At 40.2% G+C, this 26,575-nt stretch overlaps 1 protein-coding gene across 1 annotated transcript; it reads right to left on the bottom strand.

The window, feature by feature from the left end:
* Positions 1-610: 610 nt before the first annotated feature.
* On the bottom strand, positions 611-25,876 carry LOC112265397 (A disintegrin and metalloproteinase with thrombospondin motifs 15-like). The gene is made up of 8 exons (XM_024442659.2): positions 24,559-25,876; positions 19,550-19,682; positions 10,162-10,329; positions 9,281-9,564; positions 8,865-9,042; positions 8,181-8,356; positions 4,005-4,180; positions 611-3,526 (listed from the first exon to the last, which is right to left on the bottom strand). Exons 1-8 carry the CDS (start codon positions 25,534-25,536, stop codon positions 2,749-2,751), a joined length of 2,871 nt encoding a protein of 956 aa, XP_024298427.1. The 5' UTR covers positions 25,537-25,876; the 3' UTR covers positions 611-2,748.
* Positions 25,877-26,575: the final 699 nt, after the last annotated feature.

Below are 26,575 nucleotides of genomic sequence, written 5' to 3' on the forward strand. Positions count from 1 at the left end.
GGCATTGTGTCAAGAAGCAGTGCGGCTTGGTTGGGTTGTGTTTTGGAGGGCGCACGACTCTTGACATTCGCCTCTCCTGAGTCCGTACGGGAGTTGCAGCAAAGAGAGAAGACTGTAACTACCAATTGGATACCACAAAATTGGGGGAAAGAAACAGGTTAAAAAATAATAATAATAAAAAACAAAAAAATATATGTTTTTCCTTGTCCACAGACTGCTTTCAAGATAGGGAAACAAATATCTAAATCTGTACAATTACTGAACTATCCCTTACAGATTGTGGTCTTATGAGTATGTGTTATTACAGTTAAAGAGCCTAGCCAACGACTTCCACACATCTGTCAACCTTTTGGCAAATCTAAGATAGGTTGCCTGCCTACATACAGTAGCTAGCCAGCAAACACACAACTACCACACAACATTGTTTCAATGCTGATTCAAAGTTGCGGGCCTCAACATTCAAATACTACTTTATAACGACCAAATTGGACAACTTTTGAGTTGGTCATTGGTTGCTATTGCTCCCTACTGTATGGGGGAATCATCTGACTACTTGTCTCCACATCATTGACATTAAACACATGTGACCAAAACACAAAGAACACAATATTCACGTGTTATTTATTTGTGCGCAGATGAATGTATACATGGTATACAAATGCAGCTGACGAAAGAACAAGTCTTTTGCTGTACATGATGCAAAAGAAAATGAAATAGCTACAATTCCAAAGAATACAGGAACCATCTAAAAGATGGAGACAAGACTGAACCAAGACCGTCAAATAGACAACAGAATTGTATCATGGGAGTGGATTCTCTCTTCTAGGTAGGTGCCCTTATTTACAGTGGGTCTGAATGGAATGTAGAGCAAAACAAAATGCCTTTTGTCACTTTCCTATGCATTGCAATAAAACAATTATTATTACATATTAATGTCAATAACACAGGCTTTATTAGAAAAGTCAGTAGAGAGGACAAAGTATCATAAATTGCATCACTAATGATGTGACATGGTCTTGTAAAGTTCCTATTATAATTTACCAGCATTATATTGAAATAGCTGAACTGAACACACTGTAACTAATAGTATTTAATGGAAACTCAAATTCTCAAATGACCATGCAAAAGGGGAAAAGGAAGAATAGTAGTATCCGCTCCACTGCTGGAGGTAAGGAAGCAATGCTATGTCAAGTTCATGTAGTGAATCTGAGATTTGTCTCTTGCAGTACTAAGGGTTTCCTCTAATTCAGTATCCTCATCTCTTTGGTGAAAACATGAATAAAATCTGAGCTTTGTGAAATTTGCACTGTTCAAGACACAACATTAAGAGGAAAATGATGCACTGCACAATACAAGTACATTGTTTCTTGAAATGAATCATTAGTTATACAGTACATACAGTACCTTTGATGTTTATATATAAGGTTTGTTTCTCTCAAAATATTTAATTGTTTGGCCAAATTAAAGCTTTCTTGTATCACTGAATTGATTAAAATCGATTCCTAATTGGTTTGAAAATTGCCTATTGCTGGTAATCTTTTCAAGTGTATAGGATATTTCATTAACAAGTTTTCATTATCATCACATGAGAAATATTACTTACTGTTTAATCATGTAAACTGATAAAGTTATATTGTAGGGTTTTTAACAAGACTTTTTCAAATGGTTTTAGATTAGAGTAGTAATTTTTGACAATTTTTTTAATGTATTTTTATATCGAACTTATGTCAATGTACCTAATACATTAACAATTAACAATACTAATAGTACAATTCCATTGTAAATACAAAAATATAATTTGAAACTAGTGCATGGACGAAACAGGTCTTATATTTTGCAGACACAGTACTGCACTTCACATTTCATTAAGATTATTACTGAAAAAATGGGGATGGTGAACTTCAGATGTAGGTAAATCAAGATAACAAACATCCTGCTCCAATGATAATCCAGTGACTGATTTGAAGTTGATTGAGTCTCTTGTGTCATATACAGTAAATAGTCTATAGACCCATATAGACTGTATCTAGACCAGCACTGTGTGTGTGTGCATGTGTGTTTTACTCTTTGTCTCACTAGAGGTAGACTGGCTGTGGCTGTGTCAAAAATCGTTATTGCGTACTCCCAACTAAAATAATACGCTATGTACTAACCGTACTGCATACTATTTAGAACATACTGTTTAGTAAAAATGTATGCAGCAATGAACAAATATCAACATACTAGGCTCATCCATACCGAGAGGGTGTCATCTAATGCATAGCTGGGTTGTCCCCCGCCTTTCGTTTATTTTGGTACAGCAGTTCCCCTTTTCTGATTATCAGCTGATGTCAAACTCACATGGATCTAATAAACACGAGAATCTTCTTCAATAGTGTGCAGCGAATTCATATTATATCAAAAGCCGAAAGAAGTATGGCATCCTGGCATTAAAAACACTCAATATTTGAAATTTCACATACAATAAAACGTTATATTTTCGCATACGCAAAGACCCTACTACTTAGGACACAAGTACGAGTAGTTGGACACAGCCAGTAACTCCAACTCAACTGAAATGGTCCCACAGTTTGTACCTCTACCACTTTCTTTCCCTTAGCTGTTTCAAATACCATTTTGTCATCACAGTCCTCCACAACAATGCCATACACTATGGGAGTCCGTCAGAACCTTATAGGACAGCGAATGGGTTTTCTTTTCAAGAGCATCACTGGAACAACACAAAGAGTCAGCAGACATAGAACTTCTCTAACATGGCTGCACTGTGCAGAAATCTAGTTCCTGTGGCTTCTTCATACCAGCACAGTGCTCTCTGGGTAGGTGCAAGCCAGTCTGAGTAGTGCAACGCAGCGGCCTCCGTTTGAAGCCCCTCCCGCATGTCTTGGAGCATGACGACCACTGGCCTATGTCCCACATGGGACAGGGGTCCACACATACCCTGGTGGCAGCCGGCCTCTGTAAGCTGTCACAGTCCGTGGCTGTTTGGCCCTCTGGGTCCGTACACTGAACCCGTCTACTCTGGAGCCCATTCCCACAGGTCACGGTGCACTCTTCCCATGCCCCCGTCGACCACATGTTCGGGGGAATGGACTTGTGCGACGGCCCCTTCAGCTCCACCTTGTTGCTGTCCATCAGGACGCTGTTCTGCGAGTGGCTCCTCCCCACTTTCTTCAAGATCTTCTCCTCCTTGTGGTGCTCCCGAGCCAGGTAGAAGGAGTATCGGACCCGGGGCGGGGTCATCTTCCCCACCGAGAGGACCTCCACGGTCAGGGCTTCCTGGAGAGGCCTGGTGGCCTGGAGGATCTCCACAGCACTAGTGGTGCCGCTGTAGCGCAGCAGGCTGCCCTTCACAATGATGTCCCGCTCCACCGCTGACACCACATAGTTCCCATTCAGAAGGTATTTGCCGTGTCGGTTCTTCACCGCTAGGTAGTTGTCGTCGTTAACCAAGGCCCTGTAGCCACGCTGTCGGATGTCAATGTTGGACGCTCCCACAGGCAACATCACCACAAAGTTGTAGCCATGCCTGAAACAATTATGGTGACATAAAGTATGGTGACATAAAGTCTGGTGACACAAATTATGATGACAAAAGTATGCTGACATAAAGTATGCTGACATAAGGTATGCTGACAAAGTATGATGACTAAAGTATGATGGCATAAAGTATGGTGACAAAGTATGATGACAAAGTATGGTGACAAAAAGCATGGTGAGATAAAGTATGGTGACAAAGTATGGTGACAAAGTATGGTGACAAAGTATGGTGGCATAAAGTATGGTGGCATAAAGTAATGTGGCATAAAGTATGATGACATAAAGTATGATGACAAAAGTATGATGACAAAGTATGGTGGCATAAAGTATGGTGGCCTAAAGTATGGTGACAAAGTATGATGACATAAAGTATGATGACATAAAGTATGGTGGCATAAAGTATGATGACATAAAGTAGAAGATTCTTGTATACATTGAGAACAGCATACTGTGTGCTGGTCACTTACATGGGTTTGGTGAATAATCCGGACACTTTCTTGCATCTTTGGTTGTCCCCTCCACACACACCACACTTGTCATACTTCTTATTGGAGCTGAGCTTGCCGTCACAGCCCGCCTTGATACATTTCCCTTGGACACACACTGCAGAGGTGTCGGGAGAACAGGGTGTTCCATCAACAACCTGTAGGTGTGAGTAGATTGAGAAATATATTAGTGAGAGTGAGAGGAAGCGGGCTTGTGTGTGTGTGTGTGTGTGTGTGTGTGTGTGTGTGTGTGTGTGCGTGCGTGTGTGCGAGTGTGAGGTTGCGCGTGTGTGTGTGCGTGTGTGAGGGTGTGATGTGTGAGGGTGTGCGTGCGTGTGTGAGGGTGTGATGTGTGAGGGTGTGCGTGCGTGTGTGAGGGTGTGATGTGTGAGGGTGTGTGTGCGTGTGTGAGGGTGTGATGTGTGAGGGTGTGCGTGCATGTGTGAGGGTGTGATGTGTGAGGGTGTGCGTGCGTGTGTGAGGGTGTGATGTGTGAGGGTGTGCGTGCGTGTGTGAGGGTGTGATGTGTGAGGGTGTGCGTGCGTGTGTGAGGGTGTGATGTGTGAGGGTGTGCGTGCGTGCGTGTGTGAGGGTGTGATGTGTGAGGGTGTGCGTGCAGGGCTTAACATGAACTTGTCCTTCAGAAAATATTTTTTACTTGTCCGAAAGCTCATGTCAAAAAATGGTTTGTAACACAATGCGCCAAAAAGGTAACTGGAAATAGTGTTGTATGCTGCATGGAACCATTTTACAAAATAAAATGTATCATCATCATTATTATGCCTATTAGCACAGAGAAAATCAGACAAAAATGTACGCTACCCTCTGCCTACTGGCTTCTTTGCAGATTCAAGACCGTCTCAAAATACGACATTGCCCCTTTAAAGGCCCAATGCAGCCCTTTTATAGCAATATCAAATCATTTCTGCGTAACAATTAAGGACCTTACTGTAACTTTACAAAAGTCTCTTTTTAGCAATTTGCTAGGACTGTTTGGGAGCGGTCTGAGTCGGGATGGGAAAACTGAATACCAGCTGTAATTGGCAGGGAGGTTTGGAACTCTCTTTGTTATTGGTCTATTAACCAATTTATTGCATGGTGATGTCACCATGGAAAGCCGAAACTCCCGCCAATGCAAACCTGCTGATTAGATTGTATTTTCAACCAGCAACTACCAGGAAATAACACTGAGCAATTATTTTCACACTTTTACAGTGTTAGTTTTATCAGCTGATATAAAACAATGTAAAAAAATAATGTTGACTACACTGGGCCTTTAAGTCTCTTCTCAAGGATGATTGCTACATTAGGGTTACAATTACAACAAAATACTTTTCATGTCTTTATAAAATAATTTTTAATTCAAAGAATCAGGTGGCAAATGGCTAAAGTAGACTACTTCAAAGCAAGGTAACTAACTAAGACATGTTCACATTCAGGTTTCAGGGGATATCTATTGACAGCATGGGAGATTGTCAATTCTAAGAATATATTTTAAAGCCAATGTGGAATAGAGGGGAATCCCAGCTTTCCAACAGTGTCAGATTTCTCTTTTCAGCTCCCAATACTCAGCGCTGGAGAGACAGTTTTACAACCGGAGTACGTAGCATTGGTTTATTAAGGCACCCATTCATCAACTGCATGTCGGCCATTTGCAGTGTGCCAGTAGAAGGTTTTAAGGGACATCGGACTTGCCAATGACATTAACACATGCTAATAGCTAAATAGTTAACTATTGATATAACTCGCCAGGCTACACGATATGTGTTGAATTAGCTATCTAATTAGCCTGTAGTCTATCATTTTTTTATAGGCTAGGGCCTCTCACTGGCACACATGCACAAGCATACAACATAACTTTTCCAGGACTTCCATGACCGTACAACCTCTGTTGCTTACCAGAAATGTGTCATAACTGTGCAAATAACTCACTAATTAGTAAGGAATATCAATATGTGCAAACCCAGCTACACTCGGCTCTGCGACTTGATCTCAAAAGCTTGCAACCGGGAATGTTTGAAAGACCGCTCCTGTCAATGCAATACAATCCTACTTGATGCGCTCTGCAGAAATTGGGAGAAGAGCAATACTTCGCATCCAGAGGACAATGAACCAATTCTTATCCAATTCTGATTGGAGTAATTGTTAGATGTTGTGATTTTTTAACTGACTCAAATCTATATTATTATTGCCCAACTTTTTTTACTTGTCCCTGAAAAGCGTTAATGTTGGTGTGTGTGCGTGCATGTGTATATGCACGCACGTGTGAGAGAGAGCTATAGTAGAGAGAGAGGAAACAGAGAGAGATTCCATTCTAAAAGACCACAAATGGGTCCACACTTTCTATCCAGCAACTATCTGGACCATCTAAGGACAGAACAGCAAACAAGCAATACAAATATCAGAGTGCTCAAAGAGAAAGGGCGGTCTGGTATGTATTGATATAAAAGCTTGTTTCACCGGTTGGCTGTGTAAATACTTGCTGACATACAACAGCTGTACTCTCTCTCTCTCTCTCTCTCTCTCTCTCTCTCTCTCTCTCTCTCTCTCTCTCTCTCTAAGCGTCTGACTGACATTCTTCTTCACACTCTTCAGAGAAAACATGGTTACATTGGTTACGATGGTTGTCGCCTACAACATCGTGCTTAACTCTTCATTGACAGTGCCACCTGTCATTACATCACTAAATGTGAGACAGACAGTGTTTGTTGGGTAACACTTCACTTGACACCCAGCGTCATAACAAGTTATGACACAATCATAACCATGTCATAATATGTCATAACAGCTGACATAACTTGTCCTAACCTGTCATAATGTGGTCATAACACTGTCATGACATATATTTACACCTGTTGTGACCATATATTGTGTTATTTTATGTCTGGTTATGACACTTACATAAGAGTGTCAAAACCCACAAAACCTTACACCATAGCCTATGTGTCAACAGTATGCTTATATAATATCATTTTTAAAATATCATTGTCAGACATGCACCGACCCCAATGCTCTGTTGCTGATGACTGGGATGAATGCAGGAGCAGATTTCAGGAGCAGGACAAGACACCCTCTTTGTGACTGATGACTGACATAAGGGCATGTACGTGATAGGCCTATCTGGCTTATATGATTATGACGGTCATAATGCTTCTTGACAGTGTCATAAAGTGTATTTTCTTAGTCCAAGTAAAGTGACACAGTATAGTCATAATGTTTCTTGACAGTATCATAAAGTGTATTTTCATTGTTTAAGTAAGGTGACACAGTATAGTCATAATGCTTCTTGACAGTGTCATAAAGTGTATTTTCATTGTTTAAGTAAGGTGACACAGTATAGTCATAATGCTTCTTGACAGTGTCATAAAGTGTATTTTCTTAGTCCAAGTAAAGTGACACAGTATAGTCATAATGCTTCTTGACAGTGTCATAAAGTGTATTTTCATTGTTTAAGTAAGGTGACACAGTATAGTCATAATGCTTCTTGACAGTGTCATAAAGTGTATTTTCATTGTTTAAGTAAGGTGACACAGTATAGTCATAATGCTTCTTGACAGTGTCATAAAGTGTATTTTCATTGTTTAAGTAAGGTGACACAGTATAGTCATAATGCTTCTTGACAGTGTCATAAAGTGTATTTTCTTAGTCCAAGTAAAGTGACACAGGTCATAGTGCTTCATGACATTGTCATAAAGTGTATTTTCTACAAGTTATATAAAATATGATGAAAAAACACGACTGTTAAGAATTCATTACAACAAAGGATTTAAGAAACAAACTTTAAACGAAAGGAAACTTCTTGGCAGGGGAACAAACTAATTTGATTAAATGTGGGTTTTGACACTCTTATGCAAGTGTCATAACCAGCCATGAAATAACTACAGGTTATTAGTGTCACAACAGGTGTAAATATATCTGTCATGACAGTGTTATGACCATATTATGACAGGTTATGACAAGTTATGTCAGCTGTTATGACATATTATGACATGGTTATGACCGCGTCATAATGTGTTATGACACTGGGTGTCAAGTAAAGTGTTACCGTTTTGTTGTTTGTTGGTGCAATTTGTTACCGCAGGCCAGGAGAAGTTCAATTCTCAACAGCCTTTCTCAGCATTCTTCAGCAGGTTGCTACTGCAGTCTGCAGGTACTCACCTTTGGAGCAAGGACATAGAAGTAGCCTGTTCCATTGGCCCTGCAGATGAGCTTGCACTTGTCCTTGGGTGACACTCCAGAATATTTGGGGACCCACACCACAGATGCTGAGAGCCTGTTGGTGTTGAGGCTGAATCCGTTGAATGCCTCACACTGCTCCTCGCGGAAGCTTTTGCCTATGGATTGTATGCTTATTAGTAACGGGGATCCATACGAGTACACATCTCTAAAAAAAAATGTGGGTCATCCTTTAATGAAGCAACGTATAAAGGCATTATAGGACATGAATAAAGTCTTCATGAGCACTACATACACGCTTGACATGAAAAGTAAAAGAATAAGATGTTTTATTGTCGGACAGGTGCACTGAAACATGTTGATTACATCTGGTACTTTGCCAAATGTGACATTACCTTTTGTGACTGTTCATATAACATAACATTTGCTTATGAATGATTTCTGAAGCTTTTCTATAAGCTTTATCAAGGACTTGTGTCTTTCTTTAACATGTCAAATTGTAATTTTAAAGTGGGACATTCAGGTTTCACACTAAGGTTTCATATAGCATATTTTTACATATTAGCATGTCAGCAAATCTTATTTCTTGTGGTAAAGAAGCTAAATGCTTCCAGTTTTCAAAATCATGTAATTAAGGATTATTTAAAACTTCACAATGAGTTCTACCTGATTCTGGGCAGACGTCCAAATTGCAGGAGCGATACTTCACACGGAGTCCTTTGCAGTATTTCCCCCCATATTCTGGAACAGGGTTGTTACAGTCTCTTTTGGCAAGCTGAACTCCTCCTCCACAGGTTCTGGAACATGACCCATACACACCCCACGTCCCCCATCCACCGTCCACCTGTAGGAGAACCACACACATTTAGAACCTGCAGTCTAAATTACATGTACAGCCTATAGTTACATTATAGTATACATTTAGAAATAGAGGTTCCAGTACATATTATTATTAAGATATAGATGTTTCATTGTTGTTAGATTGTGAAATCATTGTATTCATTGTGAGATCAGTCTCTACCAACATCAACATCAATAGCAGTAACTAAGCAGATCAGAACACAGACAGTGAGTGTGCTCACCTTGGTCTTAGTGGTGTTGTTCTTGTCGGTGCACACCCCTCGGAAACAGAGCTTACTGTTGCCACAGCTGGTGCCATCGGCCCAGGGGAAATGACGTGTCTGGCAGACCAGTTGGCCTCTGGCCTTGCCCGTGCACCACAGCTTGGAGCAGTGCTGCATGTAGGGACAGGGCTTGGAGCCCGTACCGAAGGCCAGCTCACATTGGCGGTGGAGGCTGTAGTTGGTGCCTGGGAGGCTCTCGGGCAGAGCCAGCAGCTTTTGGGGCTGATCCAGAAGACAGTCCCCTTTTTAAGAAAAACAACCACAGTGTCAAGATATCAGCCGTGCAAAGCCAGCCAGGTTGAAGACAATTGTTATGGTTTATATCTGAGAGTGACAGGTGTTGTCGTAGGAAGCAATATCTCTGCACTGTTATTCAAAATTCCCTTGCAGTTGAACAAAGCAGTCTTCACTCCTCTTAATCAGAGTTTTTCAAGATTTGTAAACCATTACATAATCATCTTTTCCAGCCCAAATAAGTACAAATACCTGTGCAAAAAAACCTGTGCAACATTAAACAAGCATTGGAACTCTTTCTACGTCAGTCAGCTAATGCAGACGTTGAACAGGGACAGTATTGGGAATGAGCGGCCCATGAACTCCAGTGCTATTACTGCTAATTGCATGACCTCGTTTAAGAACTCCAATAGTTCAAACTGTTTAGATTTGTTGCAAGGGTGAGAACAAAGTCTAATCTTTTTCAGAGTGTGTGTGTGGGGGGGGGCATAGAGTATATACATTCATATGACAGCTACAATTTACACAGGCAGAACTCAAACACACACACACGCACATGCACAACAGCTGCAATTGACAGAGACCGAGCTGAGTGGCTGACTGACCATGGCCTCTGTCCAGGAAGTCTGTAATGATGGCTGCGCTGCACACAGACCAGGGGTTGGCACGGTCGATCTGGATCAGCGTGGGGGACATCATGTGGTTGTCCTTGAGCTTCCCAAACACCTCCTTGCAGGCATTCACATTGTCATGGGGCATGTTGAAAACATGGCCTGGAGGACAGAAAAAATAGCACAAGGAGGAAATATGACCAGGACGACTATAAAATCTAAAAAAAATTAGAATATTGGTTATGGGGTACTAGGTTCATTTCATCATCATATTTTGAATCAGTGTCAATCATCATCAACAAAATCCAATAATGTTCTAATTCACGTGTCAAAAAAAACAGACAGAGGAGAGGGTCTGCTGGTTTTTGCTCCTCCATTGTACTTGATCAATTAAATATGGACACTAATTAGAAAGGAACTCCCCTCACCTGGTTGTTTATGTCTTAATTGAAAGGAAAAAACAAAAACCCGCAGACACTAGGCCCTCCATGGAATGACATGACACCCATGTATTAATTAGAGGATGATTTAAATAAGAGGGAAAATTACATCTCTGCTCAACAAGCCATTGAGACCTTGCTACTGTTGAGCAGTGGTTTGTTTGCAGATATTTCCCCCTTTTATTAAGTTTGCAATGTCCATTTGTTTTGCTCAGCCTGCTGTAGCTCATGGTGCTAGCCTGGCTTAGTACCATTTGCTTATGTTTGTAATGAAGACCGCTGACAGTGGAACATAATCACAGATTCATTGGGACGAGAACAAGGACACTCAAGGAGGTTCACTAGTCTTCTAGTGTTATCATTGAGGCGGTGTGCCCTAGTAGGAGGTCCACTGTGTGCAGCTCACCCTGCACTAACATAAATAACATGACAATATCTACTTCTGCTAAGCTTCCCAGAAAAGCAATGAAAACAAGCAAGCATCCCTACAAAAGTGCTCAAAATAGCCCACGTTAACATTTGTAGCTTAAGAAACAAGGTTCATGAAATGAATAACTTGCTAGAAACAGATTACATTCATATTCTGACTATCTCTGAAACTCACTTAGATTATACATTCGATGATACAGTGGAAGCAATACAAGGTTATAACATTTAAGAAAAGACAGAAATGCCAATGGTGGGGGTGTTGCTGTTTATATTCAGAACCACATTCCTGTAAAGCTTAGAGAGGACCTCATGTTAAATACTTATGAAGTAATATGGCTACAGGTTCATCTGCCTCATCTAAAGTCCATTCTTGTGGGAAGTTGCTATAGACCACCAAGTGCTAACAGTCAGTATATTGTTAACATGTGTGAAATTCTTGATAATGTATGTGATATCAACGGAGAGGTATATTTTCTGTGTGATTTAAATATAACCTGAACCAGGTTGCAGGCACTGGTTACAGTTTGAAGCTTTTTCTTGAGTGGGCAGCTTGATGAAAGTCAATATTTAAACCAACATGTATTGATCACATCATTACTAATGCTGGAGAAATGTGCTTGAAAGCAGTATCCAGATCCATCGGATGTAGTGATCACAATATAGTAGCCATATCTAGGAAAACCAAAGTTCCAAAGGCTGGGACTAATATAGAGTGTATAAGAGGTCATAAAATAAGTTTTGTAGCGATTCCTATGTTGTTGATGTAAAACATATTTGTTGGTCCATGGTGTGTAATGAGATGCAAACGGTCGCTGCACTTGACACATTTATGAAACTGCTTATCCCAGTTACTAATAAGCATGCACCCATTAATAAAATGACTGTAAAAAGTAAAAACTGTTAAATCCATGTAGATTGATGAGGAATTGAACAATTGTATGGTTGAGGAGGGATGAGGAAAAATGAATGGCAAATAAGTCTGGCTGCACAAACGATTGGCAAATGTACTGCAAATTGAGAAATCATGTGACTAAATTGAATAAAAAGAAGAACAAACTACACTATGAAACAAAGATAAATGACGTAAAGAATGACACTAAAAAACTTGAGCACATTCAATGACATTTAAAAAAAGTCAACTTGGCTCCATCATTCATTGAATCAGATGGCTCATTCATATCCCAAAACCAATTGATATTACCTACTACTTTAATGAAATTTTCATTGGCAAGATTAGCAAATTTATGCATGACAAGCCAGCAACAAACGCTGACACTACACATCCAAGTTATTTTGACCAAATAATGAAAGACACGCATTGTCATTTTTTATTCTGTAAAGTGAATGTGGAAGAAGTAAAAAATCATTGTTGTGTATCAACAATGACAAGCAACAAGCAAGGGTCTGACAACTCGGATGGAAAATGACTTAGGAGAACAGCGGACGACATTGCCACTCCTTTTTGCCATATTTTAAATTTTAGCCGACTAGAAAGTGTGTTCCCTCAGACCTGGAGGGAAGCAAAAGTCATTCCGCTACCTAAGAATAGTAAAGCCTGCTTTACTGGCTCAAATAGCCAACCAATCAGCCAGTTAACATTAGAAATGTTTTGGATTTTTTTGTTGTTGATCAGATACAATGCTATTTTAGAGTAAATAAATTGAAAACAGACTTTCAGCACGCTTATAGGGAAGGATATTCAATTAGCGCAGCACTTACACAAATGACTGATGATTGCCTGAGAGAAATTGATGATAAAAAGATTGTGTTAGACTTTGTGAGGATTTTGACATTATCAATCATAGTCTGCTGCTGGAAAAACGTATGGATTTACATCTCCTACTATATTTTTGGATAAAGAGCTACCGAACACAGAGGGTGTTCTTCAATGGAAGCCTCTTCAACATAATCCAGGTCAAATCAGGAATTCCTCAGGGAAGCTGTCTAGGCCCCTTACTTTTTTCAATCTTTACTAACGACATTCCACTGGCTTTGAGTAAAGCCAGTGTGTCTATGTATGCGGATGACTCAACACTATACACATCAGCTACTACAGCAATTGAAATGACTGCAACACTTAACAAACAGCTGCAGTCAGCTTCAGAATGGGTGGAACGGAACAAATTATTCCTAAATATTTCAAAAACTAAAAACATTGTATTTGGGACAAATCATTCACTAAACACTAAACCTCAACCACATCTTGTAATAAATCATGTGAAAATTGAGCAAGTTGAAGTGACTACACTGCTTGGAGTAACTGTAATGGTCAAAATATATTGATACAACAGAAGTCTGGGGAGAAGTCTGTCCATAATAATAATAATCTGTCCTTCTTAACAACACTATCAACAAGGCAGGTCCTACAGGTTCTAGTTTTGTCGCACCTGGACTGCTGTTCAGTTGTGTGGTCAGGTGCCACAAAGAAGAATTTAGGAAAATTGCAATTGGCTCAGAACAGGGCAGCACGGCTGGCTGATATTGCCTGCTAACCTGGATTTCTTTAAGCTAAATATGCAGGTTTTAAAATATATACTTCTGTGTATTGATTTTAAGAAAGGCATTGATGTTTATGGTTAGGTACACATTGGAGCAAGGACAGTCCTTTTTCGCAAATACGCATCGCATCGATTATATGCAACGCAGGACAAGCTAGATAAACTAGTAATATCATCAACCATGTGTAGTTAACTAGTGATTATGATTGATTGATTGTTTTTTATAAGATAAGTTTAATGCTGGCTAGCAACTTACCTTGGCTTACTGCATTCGCGTAACAGGCAGTCTCTTCGTGGAGTGCAATGAGAGGCAGGTGGTTAGAGCGTTGGACTAGTTAACTGTAAGGTTGCAAGATTGAATCCCAGAGCTGACAAGGTAAAAATCTGTCGTAATGCCCCCGAAGAAGGCAGTTAACCCACCGTTCCTAGGCCTTCATTGAAAATAAGAATCTGTTCTTAACTGACTTGCCTAGTTAAATAAAGATGAAATAAAGGTGTAAAAAAATGTAATAATAATAATAATAATTCGTCCAAATCGGTGTCCATTGTTACGAAAACTTGAAATCGGCCCTAATTAAATCGGCCATTCCGATTAATCGATCGACCTCTAATGCATACCCCACAAGACATGCCACCAGAGGTCTCTTCACGGTCCCTAAGTCCATAGCAGACTATGGGAGGTGCATGGGAGTACTACATAGAGCCATGACTACATGGAACTCTATTCCACATCAGGAAACAGATGTAAGCAGTAGAATCAAATTTAAAAAACAGATAGAAACACAGCTTATGGAACAGTGGGGACTGTGAAGCAACACAAACATAGGCACAGACACATGTACACACACACACACACACACATGATAACATACACACTATACATACACTTACACCTGGATTTTGGGTTGTAGATATGTGGTAGTGGAGGCCTGAGGGGCACACACTTAGTGTGTTGTGAAATCTGTTCAGAATGTTTTTGAAATTGTATAACTGCCTTCATTTTGCCAGACCCCAGGAAGAGCAGCTGCTGCCTTCAGCAGCTAATGGGGATCCATAATAAATACGAATTCTTCACTGCAACTGTTCATGGCAGGACACTTGTGACTAATGTTTGATCCCCATACTTTTCTATTCAAACTCATATAGCTTACATGTTGTAGGGCTAGTATGTATATTATACACTACGTTGTGAAATGTCATGTATTCACTTGAACTCCATCCATTCCACTCCAAATATCAAACCAACCACTTTTCCCAATGCTGTCATAGATTATGAAGTATAATACTCACAGGCAGTAGAAGTAAAATAACAATTTTCTTTGATGGGGAAAAAAAAGAAGAAAACAGTTTGATGTTATTGGAAACAAAGTCCTCGGTACCAAGTCATCACATCCCACACGGAAATTACGACTTCACAAATGGATGTAAAATATGACAGGGTCCGTTTTGAAAGGAAATTGTATAATTAGTTAATAGACGTGTGCACCTTAAACCAGTGCCTCTCAATGGTGCCTCACATCTGCTAGTACTTCCCCATCTGTTTTCAGGCTTTACTTCCTTCACAGCCCCACATGGATGACTGAAAACACTTGATCACAACTATCACTTGTCTCATTAATAATACCAGCCTTGACAAAAATGGCTTCAGTGGTAACGAGACCGTTGGACAGAATGACACCCATTTCATTGGATCAAAGGAAGAAGGCGAGAAAAGTTCAAGAGTTTTCAATGGGCCTTAGTCCTTTTCCCCCATTCCATGTCTGACAAATTAGAAATGGTAATCAAATGATGCATGTGGGGAGTCAAGGACCCCCAGGGCAGTTCACACATGGAGAGATTATGTATGCTCTTTGGTCCGACTTACAACATCTAATTTCTACGGAGATTGATGAACTGTACAGTACATCCACAGCAGACTAGAACTGAATTAGTTAACACCAAATGACATCATCAACACCTATCATCTTTTGTTCAAGACATGCATAATGCCTACAAGTTCACTCTGGCATTAACAATATTCAACATACAAGTCTATTTGGGCAATGCCATGTTATTTATTAGCTGTGAACATCGAAGACGATGAGGTGACGGATGAAGAGCTCATTGGCCTGTTTGTCAGATGTCTCTACCTCCCTGCCTGGCTGTTCCATCTATGCTCCCTCCTCTCAAGCTATTACATTATTAACCTCCTATCATCTAAAGCTGTGGAAGACCAACACCCAAGAACTGCCAGATCCCTACATTTGTTTTGTAAATGTTTTTGTTTGTTTTGTTTTTTAAGCGACTTTGATTCTACTTGTATTGAAAAGCGCTATATAAAATAAATATTTTATTATTATTATTTTTATTATTTAGTCTTCACTATCTAGAACCAATAAAGTTTCTTTGGCTGTCCCCAAAGATCAAATCACCACGATGTGTAAGAGGTGCGTAACTGGCTGCAGTGAAGTCAGGCGCAGGAGAGCAGAACTGGGTAATAACCGGAGCAGTTTAACTTCTCTGGGATATGTGGGATGGTAGCGTCCCACCTCGCCAACAGCCAGTGAAATTGCGGGGCGCCAAATTCAAAACAACAGAAATCCCATAATTAAAATTCCTCAAACATACAAGTATTTTACACCATTTTAAAGATAAAATTCTTGTAAATCCAGCCACAGTGTCTGTTTTCAAATAGGCTTTACGGCAAAAGCACACCAAACGATTATGTTAGGTCAGCACCTAGTCACAGAAAACCATACAGCCATTTTCCAGCCAAGGAGAGGGCTCACAAGAATCAGAAATAGCGATTAAATGAATCACTAAGTTTAATGATCTTCCTCACATGGCACTCACAGGACTTCATGTTACACTATAAATGTATGTTTTGTTTGATAAAGTTAATCTTTATGTCCAAAAACCTCATTTGAAATTTTTGTGTTATGATTAGAAATGCATTGTCTCAAACAAACATCCGGTGAAAGTGCAGAGAGCCACATCAAATTACAGAAATTCTCATAATAAACATTAATAAAAGATACAAGTGTTATGCATGGAAATATAGATACAATTCTCCTTAATGCAACCGCTGTGTCAGATTTCAACATGGCTTTACAGAGAAAGCATACCTTGCGATTATGTTAGGTCAGCGCTAGTCACAGAAAAACATCCGGCCATTTTCCAAAGAAGGAGAGGTGTCAGAAAAGTCCGAAATAGCGTTATAAATATTCACTTACCTTTGATGATCTTGATCGGAGTGCACTCCCAGGAATCCCAGTTCCACAATAAATGTTTGCTTTGTTCGATAAAGTCCATAATTTATGTCCAAATACCTCCTTTTTGTTTGCGCATTTAGCCCAGTAATCCAAATGCATAATCACTTGTTCAGACGAAATGTCAAAAAAGTTCTGTTACAGTTTGTAGAAACATGTCAAATGATGTATAGAATCAATCTTTAGGATGTTTTTTAACATAAATCTTCAATAATGTTCCAAGCGGAGAATTCCTTTGTCTTTACAAATGCAATGGAACGCAGCTACCTCTCACGGGCGCACGCATGATCAGCTCATGGCGCTCTGCCAGACCTCTGGCTCAAACAGCTCTCATTCTCTCCTCTTTCACAGTAGAAGCCTCAAACAAGGTTTTAAAGACTGGTGACATCTAGTGGAAGCCGTAGGAAGTGCAATTTGACCCCATAGACACTGTATATTCAATAGGCAATGACTTGAAAAACTACAAAGCTCAGAATTCCCGCTTCCTGTTTGGATTTTCTTCTCAGGTTTTTGCCTGCAATATAGTTAGTTATATAGTTATGTTATACTCACAGACATCATTTAAACAGTTTTAGAAACTTCAGAGTGTTTTCTATCCAAATCTAATCTAATTATATGCATATTCTAGCTTTTGGGCCTGAGTAGCAGGCAGTTTACTCTGGGCACCTTTTTATCCAAGCTACTCAATACTGCCCCCCAGTCCCAAAGAAGTTAATGAGGCAAAACCAACGGCACCCAGAACAACACAATATGGGTTGAAATAACCCGTCGCAAACCAGTCTATAATGTACATACACTTTACAACAAACAATTTCACACACAGACATGGGGGGAACAGAGGGTTATATACATGTCACGTAATGAGGGAATGTAAACCAGGTGTGTGGGAAAACAAGACAAAACAAATGGAAAATGAAAGGTGGATCGGCGATGGCTATAAGACCGGTGACGTCGACCGCCGAACGCTGCCTGAACAAGGAGAGGAACCGACTTCGGAGGAAGTCGTGACACGATGTCACAATAGCAAGTCAATTTAATTCTGGTTTTTAAATACCGAGTTCAGACATGGTTGGTTCTCTGCATGGCTCTATTCTGTATTTAGAAATCAGTATTGTATAATGTAATTGATAGTATGGTAGGGATTCGGCGAAAGATGAACAGAGCAAAGTACATAGAGATCCTTGATGAAAACCTGCTCCACAGCACTCAGGACCTCAGACTGGTGCGAAGGTTCACCTTCCAACAGAACAACAACCATAAGCACACAGCCAAGACAATGCAGGAGTGGCTTCGGGACAAGTTTCGAAATGTGCTTGAGTGGCCCAGCCAGAGCCCAGACTTGAACTCGATCGAACATCTCTGGAGAGACCTGAAAATAGCTGTGCAGCAACGCTCCCCATCCAACCTGACAGAGCTTGAGAGGATCTGCAGAGAAAAATGGGAGAATGTCCCCAAATACAGGTGTGCCAAGCTTGAACCGTCATACCCAAGAAGACTCAAGGCTGTAATTGCTGCCAAATGTGCTTCAACGAAGTAGGGTTTGAATACTTTTGTAAATGTGATATTTCCGTTTTGACATATTTATACATTTGCAAACATTTCCAAAAACCTGTTTTTATTTTGTCATTATGGGGTATTGTGTTTAGATTGATGAGGAAAAACATTAATTTAATACATTTTAGAAAAAGGCTGTAACGTAACAAATTGTGTAAAAAGTCAAGGTGTCTGAATACTTTCTGAATGCACTGTATATATACACACCTTCCTAATATTAAGTTGCACCCCCTTTTGCCCTCAGAACATCCTAATTTCGTCGAGGCATGGACTTAAAAAGGTGTCAAAAACGTTCAAGGCTTCCCATAGTTGTGTCAAGTTGGCTGGATGTCCTTTGGGTTGTGGACCATTCTTAATACACACGGTAAACTGTTGAGCATGAGAAACACAGCAGCGTTGCAGTTCTTAACTCAAACCAGTGTGCCTTACACCTACTACCATACTCCGTTCAATGGTACTTAAATATTTTGTCTTGCCCATTCACCCTCTGAGTGGCACACATACACAATCCATATCTAAATTGTCTCAAGGCTTTAAAATTATTCTTTAACCGATTTCCTCCCCTTCATCTACACGGATTGAAGTGGATTCAACAAGTGACATCAATAAGGGATCTTAGCTTTCACCTGAATTCACCTGGTCAGTCTATGTCATAGTACAATAAAACCTGACATTGTAGACAAAAGCTTTGGCGGAAATGAGATTTTGTTGATCAGTAAGCTCAGATAGCAAGTGTACCAAATTAAATGTTACATTTCTGTTATTTCTGTTATGGACATGAATGGGTTAATAACAAGAGAGTAGTGTTGATGATTTTAGAAACATTTTAGAAAATTGAGTATTTCCATTATTCATTAGATAATCTAGCTAGTCTCCAATGGTCTGCATATTGTTTCCTATGCGTTATTCAGTCTAGCTTTACGACGCTCACAACCTGGAACTAACAGAAAAGCTTTGTTTATACACATTCTGATTTGGTCTATAGGAGAACCCTTTAAAGAACCACTTTTGGTTCTTGGTAAAAAAAATCATTTTGTGCCAGGTAGATCACTTTTGGGATCCATGTAGAACCCTTTCCACAGAGGGTTCTACATGGAACCCAAAAGGGTTCTACCTGGAACCCAAAATGGCTCTCCTATGGGGATAGCCGAAGAACCCTTTTGGAACCCTGGTAGATACCGATAATACACAAGGTAGAGTGATCTTCACTCACCCAATTCATGAGCAGTGGTGAAGGCCGAGGGGAGACCATCATCCTCGATGACAGAGCAGCTTCTCTTGGGATCACACATAGTGCCCACGTCTGCCATGCCTAAGGTGTCACAGGTAGTGGCTCCACACAAGTCCTGTTGCAGGAAACAAATGACATGTGATCATCTGGACAATGTGTGTAGGTGTGTAATGTAATTTGTCTTGCATGTATGTGTTGTTATTTCATTGCATATACACCATCATTTGGTAGATATTTAAACAGAAAACACTAACAATCCGGTCCATTGTTCTGGTTAGACCCATTTTTAATATATCTCTCCCTCTCTCAATCTGGCCCAGTGAACTAACCCTTTAATCCACAAGATGCTTATGGAATGTTACAGCTGTCAGAGAAGAACAATTACACTGCCACTTGCCAAGAGGTCTGTCTGACAATGGAACTGTTAAAAATGTATTGTACTTGACCATTGTACAATGCTTTTAAACACAAGCTTATTTGATTTGAGTCTGAGAATTATTATCTGATATATCTGCATTGTTCATACAAGCACATTAACACCAAACCTCTAGCCTACAATATTAAATTCAATAACCCCCTCTCCCAATAAAGTAAATAAACACACTTTAAGGTAATTGTATAGGTCAAGGCATCTTCACCATATAAGTGCGATCATTTTACACCACTTTGATCCAGTTAGACAGATTCAGCCTCAGAATTAAGTGTTATGCACTCAAAGAGAACCAATGCATTAGATTGGTCCCAGCCAAGCTAGGCTTAATGGAAAACAGACAGACTGGCTGAATCCAGGCTGAGAGGCAGGACTAAAGGCTCACAGCTGGAAGTGAGTGGATCATCACAGAGAAATGGATACTTCCCATTCCACCATCGGAGTGTGTCAAATCCTAGCTCTGGTTCAGGCGTTAGTGCTAATGCTGAGCCTGCCATTAGCAAGCTGTGCTGAATTCCTGGACCAGAGCTAGTGAAACCCCTGCCTGGCCTGTTCTACCTGTGCCATTTCAAAACTCAGTGGCATGGTAATAACATGGGTTGAGATCATCGTTGAGTGATAATGCCCGAGAATCTGATGTTTGGAGAATATATTGTGTTGTTAGGCCCAAGTCGAAAGTCGAACGCCGGGAAACCATGCCAATATATCCTCCAAACACTGGCTTTGAGGGCATTATCACTTTTATACGTATTACCAACATATTAAAATCATTTACATACTTTGATTAAAAACGTTGTTTGGATTAATTTATTCATACCATTTCATCCTTCCACAAGATATAGTCCCGACACAAATCCAGGGTTGCTAGAGACGCGACCCAGTCTTTTTGTTCTATATCTATGGACGCAACCCGGTCTTTTTGTTCTATATCTATGGACGCGACCCGGTCGTTCACTCTAAAAGTTCCATTGCCATACTGGCTGGCAACGTTCTTATCCCTTGCTACCTAGCCAACTATGGCTAACTTACAGTCACGTCAAAAAGTGCTGCCAGAATAACAGCAAAGTAGCTGCATTTGCATTTGTTTAAGCTGTGACATTTATTTGGATACATCCATAACAATGAGCTAATGAGGGGGATTTTTGCCTGGCATAGAGAATGTGCTCACTCGTCAGGACACTGTTATTCAGAGGAGCTAGCCAACAACACAGCTACAGTAACACAATCACTTCAAACTGAAGCTGGAAAGACTGAAAATTAGCTGCATTTCGTTTGGCCTTTTTTCTATAGATTTTTTTTGTATATATCCATAAAAATGATGCCAATTGATTCATGATTTCAACTAGCTGAGAAACACTGCATGCCTGTCTGTGTCGTCCCGACACGTTCATTACTATGGGACAGCAGGAGATCGAACTTTAATATTGAAACAATGGTTGCAAATGTTGGAGAGACAAACAGCAAGGTTTATACAAATCTCTGCTGTTGAAAACGAAACGTTAGTCTAAAATAAATGTGAGATAATGTCTATATGCTTTTTATACACAGCTGAATGCTGTTTTAACCAATCAGCATTCAGGATTAGACCCACCCGTTGTATAACGTATGATAGAGGCCTCTAGTGGCCAAAAGGCAGTTTTAGCATAGGCAGCGCAATTGAGGGCTTCCAACGTGCTTCCGCCCATTGGCGACCATCATTTGTTTCGAGCCCCACCTGTTTTGCATGTTATTTTGGCATTAGTACGTGTCACATATCAGTTTGACATCAAATAATGTTTTATCTACAGTAGCTTTGATTGGACTGATCATGTCAATATCATACTTTCAAAATCTTAGCTAGCAGGCATCATCATGAATCAAGTCGACAATCTACAGGGAAATCCTTTTCAATCCTTGTCATATGCAGAGAAATAATGAAGAGAAATTATAGATCAAATGTATAGGTGCTCATTGAACATTGTTAGAAACATTACACAACAAGTTGGAAATCGAAAATTCAACAATGAGTGGTTTGGAAGGAATCAGTGGATAACTGCAAGCATTGCAAAGCAATCACTAGCCTGCTATTCAGTGAAATGGGTGTGTGGTCTCAAGTCTGGGTTTAAGGGTCTCTTTTCCAAGTTTAAAAGGATAAACATTCAACATTGGCCATACTGTTAATCCAGCATGACTTCTGCCGCGCTCAAAACAACAGGAAACTCAGAACTGGGAAATCTTACTTTAGTGCGTTGAAGACAACTAGGAACTTGAAATAAAACAAGCTCCGACTGGGAAAATACGTTTTGAACAGTCATCCAACTCGGAATTGCAAGTCGGGAACTCAGGCCTCATTTTAGAGCTCCGACCTGAAGATCACCGACGTCATCATGATTCAACCTTGTTTTTTCCACGACTTCTCATTGTCTTGAAAGCACCATCAATCCAGAGAATGCCAGACTTTTATGACAAAGTTTGATGACAAAATTTGCCCAAATACAACTGCCGCGCCACCTTCCTGTTCAAGTGAGCACAGCACAACAAGGTTTGTCCGAAAATGTATTGTATGCTGCTGCATAAAATATGTAATATACCAGAGAGATATGTCTACTGTAGCTACAAAAGTAATACTAAATGTATGTTGTGTAGTAAGCTGTTAGCTGTTGGTGGTGCACATCTAACCTAAAGCCTGTTTCAGAGAAATGTCATCATCGAATATTGTAAAAGCTTTCATTGTCTGCTTATATGCCCCCTTTATTTATCCTATGGTTCTGACTTGGTGTACAGGGAGAATAATGTAAGAATGGCCCATGCTCTGAATTAACAGGGGTACCTTCGTAAAAGTCCATTTGTGGAATTTCTTTCCATCTTTATGCATTTGAGCCAATCAGTTGTGTTGTGACAAGGTAGGGGTGGTATACAGAAGATAGCCTATTTGGTAAAAGACCAAGTCCATATTATGTCAAGAACAGCTCAAATAAGCAAAGTGAAATGACAGTCCATCATTACTTTAAGACATGAAGTTCAGTCAATCTGGAAAATGTCAAGAACTTTTAAAGTTTCTTCAAAAGCAGTCGCAAAAACCATCAAGCGCTATGATGAAACTGGCTCACATCTCAACATCAGCTGTTCAGAGGAGACTACGTGAATCAGGCCTTCATGGTTGAATTGCTGCAAAGAAACCACTACTAAAGGACACCATTAATAAGAAGACACTTGCTTGGGCCAAGAAACATGAGCATTGGACATTAGACCGGTGGAAATCTGTCCTTTGGTTGATAAGTCCAAATTTGAGATTTTTGGTTCCAACTGCTGTGTCTTTGTGAGATGCAAAGTAGGTGAACGGATGATCTCTGCATCTGTGGTTCTCACCGTGAAGCATGAAGGAGGAGTTATGATGGTGTGGGGTTGCTTTGCTGGTGACACTGTCTTGAGAGAATGCCAAGAGTGTGCAAAGTTGTCATCAAGGCAAAGGGTGGCTACTTTGAAGAATTTGTTTAACACTTTTTTGGTTACTACATGATTCCATATGTGTTATTTCATAGTTGTGATGGCTTCACTATTGTTCTACAATGTAGAAAATAGTAAAAATATAGAAAAACCTTTGAATGAGTAGGTGTCCAAACTTTTGACTGGTACTGTATATATTTTCTAAGGCATTAAATGAGGCTGAATAAACTGTTTCGCTGCCAGAAAAGGCTCCGCTGATAGCCAGGTGTAGCAGTGGTAAGGTGTTGGGTCTCTGCTGTTGAGACAGCTTTATGTAGGCCCTAACAGTTTGTGGGCACCGTTTGTCACCGTTATAGTGCAATTAATGTATGTTTAGTGTTGTGTTGTGTAGTGGCTTTGCTGGCATGCATACATTTTTTTTTCACTTTGCCCCACCAAAATGTACATGCTAAAATCGCCACTGCTTCCGCCAATTTAAAGTAGTCAATGTAGTCAAATGGGTGGGGATTCCTATGGGTTGTAGCCTCAATGTCGCTGCCCATGCTGTCACAGACGCTATAATGGCACAGATATAAAGCTGAGTCCGCTATCTATCTCTATGGTTGGGATGGAAAAATAGGTGACTGGCTAGACACATTCTGAAAGATGTGCAACAGTCGTTGTTCATATGGTTCATCTTGTTCCATGAGCATGTTTTTGGCTCAGTGATCACGATTGTGGGGGCCTTTATGCTAAATGTTTTGCAATGTGATTCATGATAGGAAAAAGGAGGTGGACTTTTAAGATGTGAAGACAGATGAGTTGCTTTTCAGCTGTGCAGTTAGTTGTAAGCAATGTTTTCATTTTTTTCTCGTAGAGATGCATAGAGTAAAAATTGGAATTGGAAGTGTAATTTTAATTTACTTCCTTAATTAACTGAAAAGGAATTGACACCCAAACCCACCTTGTCTCAGCATTATCAGGCTGCATGTAAACACACAGGGATGTGTCTATAAAAGAGCACTTAGTATTGTATTTGGAGATAATGTATTGGGTGACAATGAGATAATAATTCAAAATGTAAATAATTGATGATTGCATGGAAGCTAATCTGCAAGTAAACATTGACACCTGGCTGCAACTCACCACACCTTACCTGTTTGGTGAATAGGATTGCAGTGTCCCAGTATTCAGGGTGCTTGTCATCGTATTTGTTTAAATTTTTCTGCCAAGAACAGAAACTGCGCAGAGTGAGGGCAGCATTGGTGGAAACCTTGGGTCCTTTCTCTGTTTCGTTGATCACCATGAAGCCCACTACCACTATGTTTATGGAATTCATGATGCTGGGGTGCTTGTAAAGCCTTGAAGCAACAGACATCAGGGTCAACAGGTAATGTTTCAAGTCGTCCCCGTGGAATTTGGCCATAGACTCATCAGCCACGACAAGAACCTCCACAAACCTAGGGATGGAGGCAAACCTTTTGGATCTACCCAGGCTCTTCAATACAGTTTCAGTCAGGCTGTCCATCTCCAGTCCTTTCATGCGTTTATATTTCTCAAAAGACCCTGGAAGGTTTTGGGTCAAACCAGGTTCTACTCCACACCTGTTCGTGGTGGTATTGCCGCTGGAGTCCCTGTCGCGTCCCCGGCGACGTATGACATGGGTTCTTCTCTCAGTATTCACTGTATATCCTCCTCCGGTCCTTTCGTTCCCAAGTGGATTGATGAAATATTCCATGCCCTGGTAAGAAAAGGCGCCTTGTAAGCCTTTGCACAGGCTCAGCGCAGCATACGATTCCTGGTCTGCATTGACATCACCGGAGTAGAAGCAGTGGTTCAGGTCTGTGGTTGCAGAGGAAGTTGATGCTAAGGAGCCGCTGTGAGGAGTGATGTTGGGCGCAATAAATGTAGAATCCGGTGAAAGGTTTAGATAACATTCTTGCCCGAAAGCAGTAATTTTAAAAACAACTAGCTGGTCATTCATTCTCCCCTCCGTCTGTCGAATAGTATGTATTTCTAAATGTTGATGATCTAATCGAACAGGTACGCAAAAATCTATTTCCATGCAATAATTCAATTTAGCATATAATAGGACATCCATAAAAAAAAACAGAGAGCCAATAAACATAGACATCTTTGTAATACAAAAACTATTATTTATCGATAAATCCGCCACTGTCCTTGGTGGTACCACGTCTGCATGTGAGGTTGACAATCCAGTGCGCTGTCACAGAGCCGCAGTTGGGCGTCCTCAAAGGATGAAAGACCAAAAGATGTGATCGATTCCCATCTTGAACCAGACTATTGAGCCCAGACTGCTCTTTGGACTTTGTGAGTTTGACTCTCTGGAGTCATGTTCATAAACATTGAGAACTGTCAACGGAAATTCGGGGAGGTGCTGAGAAAAGCTAGTTGGACATAGTCTACCCCCTTGGTTTATGCTTTAAACCGCAGCCACTTGTAGCGCTCTAAATATTATTATCACATGTGGCAAGAGCTGAACTGTCTCGTCCCACTATCGGAACCAAAAGTGCGTCTCTGACGCGATAGGTTGAACACACATCACCTACCACAAAAGTACAGTTTTGGTTAAAAAAAACATTGTTCAGACCAATTGTACAGTGTGAGTTATAGATTCAGGTGAAACTAATATGACTTAATCTGGCATAACTAATGATTAATTAAACTATAATATTTTACAATCTAATTATCGTACAGGGTAACTAGGCTTAATGACCTAACAGTTCAAACTCCATGCGTAATGCAAGTACACCCAAGATTGATTGAGAAATAGTCTAATAATATTTCCAACAAAAATCACTTATGTTTCTCTAACCTGTTCCAGTGTGCAGTACATAGGCTATAGCTTAAAAAAGAGCGACACCTGTTGCGACTGCAGTAGAGTGCGCATCTCTGGTCATTCCCTCGCGTAAAAGGCATGTCATTATTTAGTAATCAAATACTACCACCTTGTGGTTGAAATGCTTCCTCATAACCTTACCTAAAATAACCTACTTTTTATGTAGCGCTAACATGTCTCTTTGCCAATGCCACCTCGAAGCTTATTGAGCCCAACGTAATAGCAGCGTTCATTTGTTACGTTATATTACAGTTGTGACTATCTCTTAAAGATAATTCTCTAATGTATTCCATGATATCCCTTTATCATTGGT

This window comes from Oncorhynchus tshawytscha, linkage group LG13 (assembly GCF_018296145.1).
Source record: "Oncorhynchus tshawytscha isolate Ot180627B linkage group LG13, Otsh_v2.0, whole genome shotgun sequence".
Taxonomy (NCBI): domain Eukaryota; kingdom Metazoa; phylum Chordata; class Actinopteri; order Salmoniformes; family Salmonidae; genus Oncorhynchus; species Oncorhynchus tshawytscha.

What these genes read in the sequence shown, in the direction of transcription:
- LOC112265397 (XM_024442659.2), bottom strand. Translation starts at nt 25,536, where the DNA reads ATGTCTATGTTTATTGGCTCTCTGTTTTTTTTTATGGATGTCCTATTA. An exon ending in CACCACTGCTCATGAATTGG is followed by an intron (nt 10,330 to 19,549) that starts GTGAGTGAAGAT and finishes TCTGTCCTCCAG; the next exon opens with GCCATGTTTTCAACATGCCC. An exon ending in ACAACACCACTAAGACCAAG is followed by an intron (nt 9,043 to 9,280) that starts GTGAGCACACTC and finishes GTTCTCCTACAG; the next exon opens with GTGGACGGTGGATGGGGGAC.